This window comes from Vicugna pacos, chromosome 20, assembly GCF_048564905.1.
Source record: "Vicugna pacos chromosome 20, VicPac4, whole genome shotgun sequence".
Classification (NCBI taxonomy): domain Eukaryota; kingdom Metazoa; phylum Chordata; class Mammalia; order Artiodactyla; family Camelidae; genus Vicugna; species Vicugna pacos.
Window position 1 is genome coordinate 22465843 of NC_133006.1, and position 12149 is coordinate 22477991.

Consider the following 12149-nt stretch of genomic DNA (forward strand, 5'->3'; position numbering starts at 1 on the left):
TATTCACTTTACAAAGGGCATATGCATTTTTGTCACCACAGCAACAACCTACTTACTGGTTTATTTAAAACAGGATGGCTTTTTTCTCTCACCTCAGGAATACTTTCAACATTCTCAATTGTATCATGCTCCTTTTAAAACACCACAGAAACAAATGTTAAGATAATGAACTAGAAACTTGAATAATATTTTCTTTATTTACAAGTTAGAATAACAGACAAAGAAAAGACAATCCAGGGGACCAAATGGGGAGATGACTGAAACCCCCAGGAGCCCCAAACAGAGCTGAAGGAAAAGGGAAAACAGAGTAGAAAAAAAAAGGTCAACGTAAAAAAAAAAGAGCTCCCCTTCTTCCCTCCCCATGAAGGCTGAAGGTACCACAGCCCCAACCCCCAGCCTTACCTAGCTTAAAATAAATTAGAACAAACAACCTCAAAATGGGGCCCATCCAAGTGAACAGGGCAGCTATGGCCTCAGGTAACCCCATCAGGGCCTTTGCCCACTCCCACCCTGTACCCCTGACCTGCCCCAGTCATTTGGAATGGGGGGCTCTATGACCAAGAGGTCACTCTCAGTGGGGCTGGGAACTCCGTCATATTTTGTCCATTTATGTTCCTCCTTCAGTAATTGTCCCTGCATCCCTCCCCCATGCAGAGCCAGCTCTCCTACAGTGGGGGGGAGGGGAGGTGAGATGAGGAAGTATCACAGCAAGGGGAGGGAAGGGGTGGGGCAGGGTGGTCTTGGGGTCCGGTCCTGCGGAGCCTCCTGCCCCATCTGGCCTGGCCCCTTAGCCTGAGTCTGAATCACTGGTGTCTGAAGAGGAGGAAGATGAAGAGGAGGAACTGGAATCTGAGCTGGAGCTGGAAGCGCTGAGGCGTGACACTGCTACCTGCTGTGCTGATGTCGTCTCTGTTTTCTCACTCGCTGGAGAACAAAGTTGAAGTTTAAAAATGAATCAGAGGGGAGGGTACAGCTCAGTGGTAGAGTGCATGCTTAGCATGTGAGGCCCTGGGTTTAATCCCCAGTATCTCCACTAAACAAAAGTAATAGCTGCTTGAGTCTAATCTCCACTTTTCAAGACAGTCAAATATATGTATGTTCATGTATGACTGAAGCATTGTGCTGTACACCAGAAACCGACACAGCATTGTAAACCGACTACACGTCAGTAAAAAAAAAAAATATATATATATACATAAAAATAAAAAACGACAGCCGAAGAGGGTGGGATGCAGTGAATTTGCAGTTGTTTACCAGGACACTCACCTTTCTTGGGGGGCTTTTTGGTGGAATTCAGCTGCCCGCTAACATCTTGTAATCGTTTTTCTAGTTCCCGCTTCTTCTCCAAAGCCAGTTCCTCCTTTGTCTTTCCCACAGGTTTCTTAATAGCTAAAAAAAGAAATATATCAGGATTAAGACAGCCAGAAACACTTCAGTTTCACTGCTTCCTATTGTTGCCAAATTCCTTAACATTAGGAAGCAACTAATGCAACCCCCTTCATCCCAGGAGCTGGCTGCCAGTCATGAGTGCATCAACCATACCCCCATTTATTGTTTTCTAAATTGTCCTCAGAACCTCATGAGGATTTGCTGGATTCACTAGTAAACCTCATTTCATACTCACTATAGGGCTTCCGAGGTTTCTTTCTTAGGCAGGAAAGGACATAGCGTTCAAGCTCTCTAAGCGTGGATGGTTTGAGCGTTTCAAAATCAATCTCAATTTCTTCTGGGTTTGAGTCACGTAAAGAGGGCTCCCTGGCTTGGATAATGTGCACAACTCGACCCAGTTTCTCCCCAGGCAACTTGTTGATGTCCAGGCTCAACTGCCGCTTCTCATCATAACTCATGGGCCTGCTTTCTTCCTCCTCCTCTGAATCATAGCCTGCAGGCAGGGCAGGTGGGGCCGTCTTTGTGGTCTTTTTGGGGAGTCTATGGGCAAAAGAAAATTATCAATTGGGGGCAGCATCACTGACGTCTCAACACGTTCCCACTGTTCAACCCAGTGATCTGGATTTCTTATCAGAGGCAGAACTTCTATTTCTCTATTAAGGCAAACAGGTCAGCTATTGGGAAGCAGTCAGGGAAGCAGAGCTTACATGCTGAACAGTTTACATTAATTTTGGGCTTTCAGAACTTCATGTACACTGCCACAGGTCCATTCTTCTGCTCCCTAAAATATTAGCCCACCCCCAACCAAACAAAACAAAAAGTTATAGATTCATTGGTTTGGAGAAGGGGTAGGTAAACTATGGCCTGGGGACAAATCTGGCCTGCCACTTGTTTTGGTAAATGGAACTTTATTGGAACACAGCCATATTCATGCTTACATATTACCCATGGCTGCTTTCACACCATACCTTCAGGGTTAAGTGGTTTTAAGAGACAATTATGTTCTTAAAAGTCTATTTCATCACCTAGCCATTTGTGGGAAAAATCATCTTCTCTTGCAGAGATTATACAGTTAAGCATGTCTCTGCTTCCTATTGTTAAAACTTACTTGGTACCACTTCCTACAGAAGGTCCAAAGCCAGGAGGACCTAGTGTAGCAGCACTGCTACCCCCACTGCCACCTGCTTTCTTGGATTTCTTGGGCTGAGATGGGCGGGGTGCCCGAGGCCCTTTATCATCTTCATCAACTCCAGCTCGGCCTCGATGCTTCTCTGCCTTCCGTTTCTTCTTTTTCTCCTTTTTTTCTCGCTTCCGCTTGGGCTTGGATATTGGGCCTTGAGACAAAGCAGCCAGTTGTTCGTGTACTGCTCGAAGCTTGAGAAAAAAACAACCATGTGATGTGGGAAAACAAGTAAAATAAGGACTTAAAAAATCAGGGCAAAGACAGCATGAACCTCACCCAATAAACTAAGCAGTGACAAAATAATACCTGTTCCTGCAATTCAGCCAAGCGATGAGCCCTTTCTTCCTCAGAGTCAGAGCTTTCACTGTCCTCTTCTTCCTCTTCATCCTCCTCATCTTCCTCCTCCTCCTCAGAAGAGCTCTCACTGCTGCTTTCCTCACTGGAGGACTCTGAAGATGATTTGGTCAAGCCAGGGGGCAAGGCAGTAGACACTGGTAGAGGCCCTGTTTCCAGCGGTTCATCTGGCATCTTGGCATAACGGAACTCAAATACATCCTAGAAAGACAGGCAGACTCAAAACCATGCTAGTGGCTAGTGCCCTGACCATACTCAGCCACATGGTGGCTCAAATTTACAACTGTACAGATTGGGAGGTCCTCATGCTGAGGCTGTGTAGCACAGATGACAAAATTTCTCTGCCCAGACCCATTTATTCACCACACTCACTCACCTGTAACTTTCGTGCCATAGCCACAACATCGTGGTCTGGGGGATTGTACTTGTAGCAGTTGGAGAACATAAGCCGCACATCAGCAGCAAACTCCTGTGCATCCCGGTAATCCCGATTCTCCATCTTCCGCTGCAGAAGGAGGCAGCATCAGAAGCTGCACAGGCAGGGAGACTCACCTTTCCCTGCCAGCCCCAGACACAAGAATAGCCCTCTGGCGAGCACAGTGGGGGATGACCTTATGAATCTACGCCCTGGGGTTCAAGTTTGAAGTCAAATGAATTTGGGTGGGTTGAAGAAATATCTAAGTCTAGGAAAAAAAATCATTTCTAAGTGAAAGGGGAGGGTGGATGGCCTCCAACTAGCCTTCCACCCCTTAACTTCCCTATCTTAACCCAACACTGCCAATTGGTAGGACTTAACTATAGGTGAGTAGTGATGCTCTGAACACACCACACAACCTACTCACCATACTGTTTCAAACTCTAGGAAATACAGACTTTTAACAAATACGTGACTTTCTGCCCCATTACTATTTTGTAGAAGCAAAATACCAAGATTGCTGTATACCCATGAGAAGTAACCGCTTTATTGATCCCTAGGCTCTAATCACTGCCTGAGTATCCCATCTGCCCCATGCAGTGGGTACCTTGACAGTGCTGAGGTCCATGGGGTGCTTAATGATGTCATGGTAATCATGCAAGCCAAGAGCAGAAGCGTCCACTGGTTTATAGAAAGGCCAGGCATAGGCAGCATGCTTCTTTGACAGTAACTCCTTCAAAATGCCATTGCAATGTTTTAACTGTTCCGACAATTTTCCTTTCTTGGAGCTCTGGTGTTGTTGCTGAGAGTCAGGCAAGTCTTTACGTGGGGGCTTGATGGGGCGGCCACTCTCTCTACGCATAGGGGGGAGCCGTGCTGCCTTTGGCTCAAGACCCCCAGGAGGGCTAGCTGGGGAACCAGGAGCCAGGATAGCTGTAGGTGTAGGGGTGGTAGTATCTGCTTTCCGCTTTACCCCTTTCTTCTGCAAAAAAAAAAAAAAAAAAAAACCCAAAATGGGAGCCCTTTACCCTCAGTTCACCTCATTCAAGACCTTAACCTCCCCACTGCCCTAAAATACCCACAGATGTGTACCTTGGCAAGCGGCTGGGCTGGGGGAGCTGCAGAGACAGCAAGGAGTGGGGGTCCAGCAGAGTGCAAGGACTTGAGAAGAGGCGAAGAGATGACCGAAGGGTGGGGAATGTTGAGGACAGTGGTAGGTATCTCAGGTGGTGGAGTATACAGGGTTGTGTGAGACACAGAAGAGACAGCAGGCACCTGATGGGCACTGGTAATACTGCCCTGGAGTGCTGGGGGTAGAAAAAAAAGTTTAGTTTGATGATCTTTCTCATCTTTTGGTCTCCATCAGCAAAACTCCTACTCTTCCTACCTGCCAATTTGGCCCCCTTCTTGTGGCTGTTCTTAGGGATGGTCACCACAAGCTCTTGTTCCTCTTGTGGCATTGATGCCACTTTCTGTAGAAAGATCTTTTCCAGCGTTTGTGCCATCAGGACAATATCATCAGTGGGCTATCGGAAACAAAGACAAAAAAGTTCAAATGTCAGCAAGACACACAAACCATTTTTCTCTGAAGAATTCCTAGCCCCAGGCATTATCACTACCCCCTTACAACTCTGTCATCAAGTACTGAAAATTACCTATACTGGGCTACTAATTCCCTTTTCTCTCCCAACTCTGACCCTCAAAACAAAGAAAAAAAATACACAAGAGAATGAGAGCTGACAAAAAAATGTCCCTGCTGCACTCAGTTCTCAAGAGATTTCTAAGAAACAGGGCCACCACCCACAAGTATAAAGTGTTCCATTTAAATAACCTTTTAACTCTGGATCTGTGAAACCACATCACTGTTCAGTGGTACCCTTCAGAGCTCAGATTGTCTAGATCCCGACTACTCTGAGAACACCTATGGTAAAACAAACGTTTTCTAGACAAGATCTCTAACGATAATGGAATCACTGTCTCTTTGTATCTACTTGTAACAACACATGGAATACTTACCTTATTATAAATATAACAATTGGTGAACATGGTATTGAAATCCTGCATACACTCTGAGGCAGCCCAATAATAGTTGTTTTCAAGTCTCCTCTTAATAGTACCCATATCCATAGGTTGCTTTATGATTTTGTGATAATCCTAAAGAAAAAAATGCTAGGTCAGAATCACAGAAAAATAAACTCCTGTTCTAGATAAACTACTGACCCCACATACACACACGCACACACATCCCCTGTCAGGAGTACATAGAGCCCTAAACTGCGGCCCCAATTAAACTATGGCATTGGGAAAAAACAGAACAGGACTCTTAACACCCACAGGGAGGTCCCTACAGCCTTTCTCTAACCACCCACCTCCCACCCACTCTGGAAGGTTTCCCATCCTGTGACATTACCTCTGGGGCTGGCTATCCATGGGCTGCATGAGGGAGAGGAAGAAGCTAAGAATTTTGGCCACCGTGGTCCTCTCCCAACCTGGGGTGGGAATCTGTAAAATGGAGCCAGGGCACAAAAGTTAAGGAAGGACACATGGAGGGCACAACGAGAGATCCCAAGATAGCAAGCGGTTGGATCAATCACTAAGGACCAAGAATCCAAAACCCTGGTGGCTTTCTGCCCTATGGGGTAGAGACGGGAACTCCCTAGGGGCCGCAGCACCTATACTAGGCAGCCCATCGCTCACACGCACACACTCCTGTTCACTTCCACACCTCCCCACTCCAGTCTCTACTCACCGGCAGACCCAGTTTGACGGCATCCACAGGCTGCCGGAAGGGCCACGCAAACTGATGTTTCCACAGAGCCTTCATCACCACTTTGTGCAGGTATTGCAACTGGTTGGTAACCCGTCCTGGCTTTTTGGGATTGGACACCTCTGGGGGTGGTGGGTTGGCAGGGGTTAGTTGCAAAGCCGGCACTGAAGCCATCGTGGGGCTCTCAAATCCCTCATACAACAGGGAAGGCTTTCGAATCCTTTTCCCGGGCGCTGCTGCCTCTGGGCCCAGCCCCAGTAACCCTGCATTCCCCTCCCCAGGAAGCCTGTTAAGACAGGAAACAAAATTAGATGTGGTAATCTTGGGGAAAGTGGGAGAGTGCAACTTACACTATGCATACCTCAATACATCCAGGTTAGGGACCTAGTACAAAGTGATCCAAGATTATCAAAGTAGATCTCAAAGCCAGACCCTTTATCTAACACAATCAACAGAGCTTTTGTTCTTGTATCTCCTCCCACCTTTTTCATTTCCTTACTTTTAGCAAACCCATCTAGACCCTACATTCTATAGGTCTTGACAGTTTTCTTCTGTTTCTAAAATTTTTAAATGAAAAAACCCAAGATGGTTTCTGACAGGGCAACCATCTGAGAATCACAGCCTTATGGGGATGAGATTTAAACAAAATGGGTGGAGCCAAGAAACTCAAGCCCCAAGCTTCCTCCTCACTAGGGGCTTGGTGGTTGCCATGGTGGTTGACATGGTGGTTGAGCCTGAGGGAAGCAGGTGAAAGGAGAAAGGGAACAAAACAAAAATTCCATAAAATGCTGATGAGACACACGCCTAAAAGTCCACCTATGCAGAAGAAAGAAATCAGCATCTTCCATAAGCTCTGGATAATTAACTCCAAAACACAAAATGGACCAGAAAGCTAACGGAAAACCCTACCAACTCAATGAGAAAAAAGAGAAAAATGAGACAAGGGAAGAGACTCCACAGCCTGAAACATCCCAAGCTCTCAGTCCCCAGAAATTAATTATTTGCAAAATTAGTATCCTCCAAGGGACAAAAAATAGAGCTACCCAAACAGTCACGGTCAGCAAGTTTCCTCATAAAAGTCCCACAACCCCTGCCAAAACTGCCATGCCACCGACAGTTCCACTACAGCATCAACTGTTAAGATCAAAAGCCAGCAGCGCATCAAGTTTATAGTCTCTGGTGCTTCTCAGGGCCAGGTGTTTCCCAGGGCCTAAAACTAAAGATGTTACGCTAAGACATCTCATTGTTTACATCTGCAGAGCTGGACTAGAGGATCCCTAGCTCCACCCTCCTACCCTGAATGAAACTCCCACTGATACTTTAAAAAGAAAAAAACCCATTCCTACAAGAAAGCACACACACCTCTCAACACAAAACCAGTCAACGAAAGACAAGCAGGAATTTAATGACCTACCTGAGACATTAGGGACCCACAGACTGAAAAAGCGATCCTTTTACCCTACTCTGGGAATCCCCGTTGCCAGTCGCCAGTCCCAGAAGCTCTATCACCATGACAACCCTGTAAGGCACTTCATGTGGCCACGAATACCCAAAAAGGCCTGTGACAAACCGTCGCCAGACAACAGACCCACTACCCACAGGACCGACTACCCAATCAATGTCGTCCTTCCCCATTATTCTGCTGCCAACCTAGCTCTGCCGAGTCGAGACCACAGCGGAAAAGTAACGAATAAACTGACAACCTGTACTCCATCCATACGCAGTACCTGGGCCGCTACCTCGGGTCCCAAACCGCCGCTCAACCCCTTCCGCGAGCCTGGAGAGCCAACAGTTGCGCCACGAACAGATACGCGCCCGAGTTAGTTCCGTACTCCCTCCAACCCGTCGTCCCACACCCGCGTGCCGCTGCCCCCCAACGTCCCCTTCCCACAGGAAACTCGCGGGGACATACTTGTGGGGAGTCACGTTTTGCAGCATCTTGACCGCGGGGAACCAGCGCTGCCCTCAGCCGCGGAGAGTCCAGGTGGCCTCGGTTCCCCTTACCTCCCGGTCCAGCATAACCCGGGAAGTGTGTGGGGGCGGGGGCCGTCGCCCTTGGCCCTCCAGGCGACAACCCCCCGCGCCGGGCCGGCACGAAAGCAGTCTCCTCCGCTGTTTCCCAGAGAACTCCGGCAGCTTGGCGCGCTCCGCAGGAGGCGGACAGCGAGAAAATGGCGGCGGCCTCAGCTGAGGCGGGCGAGCGAAGGGGGACGGACTCTTCAAACCCCAGGACGGCCCCCGATCCCAGACACCGTCGTCAATATTGCCCGCTGTTGGTCTGCAAAGATTCACTCTTCCTGCTGGGACCGTCCGCAGCGGACGAAGTCCCGTTTCGATCTCGGATGGAGGCGGATGAACACGAAAAGTGGTTTAGGATGCCGCCGCCTCCATCTTTGAAATCCTCTTGAGGGCGGAGTAGAGGGGGTGGACAGACTCCCGAGGATTGGGCGGGGCCCGAAAAAGGGGAGCTTCGGGGGCTTCTATGGGGTCTGTACTGTCCGCCGGGACCAGTCATAGGCCGAGACGAAGGCCATTTCCAAGCGGATGGACGTGGATTGTAATGGCGGCCCCGGACGACTCGAAGGCTCTGTATAGGTAGGCAGAATCCTCCAGCTCGTTCTAGAGGCTGCTCCACTCCAGCGCGAAATGGCGCCGCCGAGCCCCGCGCCAGCCCTTTATATATAGGCAGGGGGGAGGAGCTTCGCCGCTCATGCGCGCCACCGTGCTCGAGCTTTCCCCACCCCCTCCGCGCGCGCACGCTCGCTCACGCGCGTGAAGAAGCAGAGTTGAAGAGGGAGGAACACTTCTCCGCGGGAGCGTTTTCTATTGGTCTGCTGAAGCGATGACGTCATAAGCCTTATTTCCAAAGCATCAGTCACCAGGCAGAAGAGTGCCGCATAGACCCACGGGGAAGCAGCAACCGGCCACATCTCTGAGCCAATTGGCTGCGCTGTGGTTCGGCAACTCCACGGAAAGAGGGAGGTTGGCAGGGGTGCAGCACCCTCTCCCCGCCTCCCCTTCCGACAAAGTCTTTCCAGGCGTCCAAGGCCGGTGCGACTGGCGACTGCCAAGCCCGGGCAGATCGTGCCATTCGTAGCTCCTCCATTGGCCAGACAGTGAGGAGAACTGGGGAGGGCCGCGTGGGCGTAGCCAGCATCGACCCGCTGGGGTGTGGCCACAGGACGCCCGCTCTCGGCAGTGAGGCCGCTGCAGTGAAGAACCTGAAATGAGGAAGAAGACGCCATCTTAGAAGTCCCGACCTTCCATTCTTGGCAAAAAGCTACGGGCTCCCGAATATAGCGAGGAAGGAATCTAACGTTCCTGCGCTCCACAATCAAAAATACACGCTTTCCATAGTCTTAAAACCCTCCCCTCCCTTCACCAGGTCAAAAAATCGAAGGACAAAGGCAAAACACTCCCCAAAGTCTACCATCTGTGAATTCCCAAAGGCTTCTCATCAAGGCAACTAAACAAAATCGGTTCCAAGTACCTGCACCCCACGCACCTCTCCAATCCCTCCCACTCATGCCTTAAGTTACCAATACAAATATCGGCCTGCTCGACAAAACCTCGGCAGCCCTCAAGTGGGAACAAAAATCTCTAAACACCCATATACCCTATAAGATGAAACCCACCTCCTCCCCAAACTTCATTCCGGTTATCTGGCTCAGAGCGAAAAAACACGTCCTGCAAGGGGCGAATCAGGGTGAACACCCTGCCCCTCCTGGCGAGTTCAGACCTTTCCCCATGCGCCCCGCCCTCCCCCGATCCCGAAAGAAGGCCCGCACCCCGCTCTTAGGGTCCCGGTGATGTGGGGGCGGAAGAGCTCCCCCATCCCCCCCACCAGGGTCCGGAGTCCTCCCCACGGAGCGGCTGGTCCATCGGTCAGCGCCAGGGAGGAGGGCGAGCGGAGGAGGCGGCGGCTGCGGCTCGGGCTAGCCCTCCCCCTCCTCCTTTCCCCTCCTCCCCTCCCCCCCGGACCGTCCGCCTCCGAGGAGGGGCAGGAGCCATTTTGGGAGTTCAGTTTCGCCCCCTCCCCCTAAACCACTCAACTAGATCTTTCCCACAATCTGCTGATCTGAATAGGGTTACAAACTACATATGAAGAGCCAGAGCACAAGGTCAGGATCTCTAAAGCCATCTCTGAGCTCCCCTGCCCCCTTACGGGGAGTGAAATTTACCCCAACTGGGCTTTGGTGGGGGCCTCCCCTCCCCATGTCCCCTCCCCTGGCTACCAGAAAAAAAAATTATGCATATCTCGTAAAGAAAAAGTAAATCAAAGAATATGGGAGACCCCCCCCCACTCCCAGGACTTTGTGAAGGTCTAGGTTCTAGAGCTTCAACCCTGTCACCCTACCTTCTTAGTAGCTGCTCTAGAGCCCTAACCTTAGTTACTGCGTCTAAAATGGCCGGCAATCTCCCGTCTTCTCGATCACCCGAGACGGGCAAACCCTGCGGGGGGAAGTGGGCACAGGGAAAGCAGAGTCTCTCCCCTCACTGCACCCTCTCGCTCCCAAGAGGCCTCGGCCACAGAAGTACAAGCGGGCCCACCCGGGTAGCTGCAGCAGGGCGAGCAATGACACAGCAACTTTACAGAGGCCTTCTCCCCTCCCCCACCCCTCCCCCTAGTGGCCCAGCCTCCCCAATCTGCTTTTCTGCACCCGGGGCCTGGCAAGTCTGCACAAAGACCCATCAGGGGGCCGGGCAGGGAAGAAAAATTTAGGAGGTCGAGAAAATGCAGGGCCTTAGAAAGGGAAAGGGCTGCCAGACATTTCTCTGGCTTATTTCCCTGCATTCCGGAAAATCACTGCTCCCTACTCCCTCCCAATCCTCCCTTCCCCCACATGAGTCACACGGGAGGCTACTGCTACTCAGTAATTTGGAAAAGTAACTCTTCCCTCCTTTCCGTTCCCTCCCCCGCAGTACACAAGGAGAGAACTGTTCAGGAATGGGGGAGGGGATGAAGGAGGCAAAAGACGCCACCTTGGAGAAACCCCAAACCTTGGGAGCTGTGAAATCATTCCAGGTCCTGAGACTCAAGTCTCTTCTGTGTCAGACCACGATTTTCAACCCCTCCCAAGACCCACGTTGGGCCTGGTTTCTGGCCCCAAGCCGACCGCAAGCTTTCAGCCTCTAACCCCTCCCCAGCCCTGTTGCAGACACATGCTCAGCTAAGACCCCACTGGGGCAACGAAGGTTTGTTCAGAAGGCTCCACCGGCCATGTCCACGTGAATGCCCACAAATTCGATAAGCGACTCGAAGCTTAACCTCCACCATGCCATGTGATGACTGCCATCTTCCTACCTCTGACACAAAGGAAGCACAGAAATGCTCCTTCTGTAGTCTCTGGGGAGAAAGGGAGTGGGCGCCCGGAACAATCTCAGTTCACAACCTGGGTTGCCAACTCTAAGCATTCACATCTACGGTAAGAACTAGTCACCGCTCCCTCCAGCCGCCAAAAGGATCCCTTCTCACCTGGCTCCAGACTGCTGTACCCCTAGGGGACGAATGGAAAGGGGGGGACACACCGCCCCCACGCCCCTTTGCCCTCCAATTGGTATGGAGACATGAGGTTGGCCATTCCCTTCCCCCACCCGAGGGGCCCTCTCCTGCTCGCCCTCCATGCTCCCATTGGCTGTAAACTGTTTGAAGGACAAATCCTCCCACCCTCAGGATTCTTCTCTGAACCCCAAGAATCTCCCTCCTGGACTCCCCACCATTGGCTACACATTTAAATAGCTGGCAACCTCCCCCCTCCAGCACCCCTTCTCACCTGGATCTTGGAACCTTCCAGGGGGGCTCCAATGTTCCCCTTGGCTTGGTCCGGGGGGAGGATGTAATCCGGGGTGTCACCCCCCCGGAAACTGAGGTTGTGTTGGGGGAGGGGGCGTAGCCCCCAGCCCCTCCCTTCCCGACTGAGCTGGGGGGTGGGGAGAGCATCGGGGCCGCGCGGCCACGTCAGCAACACCCAGATTGGCCGCGTCGGGTCACGTGACAGCCCCCCTACACCCCCTCCGCGCCACGGTGGCCAGTTTTCCGA

General features: G+C 51.0%; 1 protein-coding gene across 6 annotated transcripts; it reads right to left on the reverse strand.

Annotated features, from left to right (window-relative positions):
- Positions 1 to 178: 178 nt before the first annotated feature.
- BRD2 (bromodomain containing 2) lies at positions 179 to 12020 on the reverse strand. 6 transcript variants are annotated; one of them, XM_072945257.1, is made up of 13 exons: positions 11883 to 12020; positions 8021 to 9329; positions 6091 to 6394; positions 5358 to 5495; positions 4729 to 4867; positions 4434 to 4648; positions 3949 to 4323; positions 3303 to 3431; positions 2879 to 3127; positions 2498 to 2763; positions 1625 to 1929; positions 1267 to 1389; positions 179 to 924 (listed from the first exon to the last, which is right to left on the reverse strand). In XM_072945257.1, exons 2-13 carry the CDS (start codon positions 8044 to 8046, stop codon positions 788 to 790), a joined length of 2406 nt encoding a protein of 801 aa, XP_072801358.1. In that variant the 5' UTR covers positions 8047 to 9329; positions 11883 to 12020; the 3' UTR covers positions 179 to 787. The 6 variants fall into 6 exon arrangements, with proteins under 6 accessions (XP_072801358.1, XP_072801360.1, XP_072801361.1 ...); XM_072945259.1 differs by lacking the exon at positions 11883 to 12020 and adding an exon at positions 11585 to 11614; XM_072945260.1 differs by lacking the exon at positions 11883 to 12020 and adding an exon at positions 9897 to 10037 and having other exon boundaries at positions 3949 to 4320.
- Between the last annotated feature and the right edge of the window lie 129 nt (positions 12021 to 12149).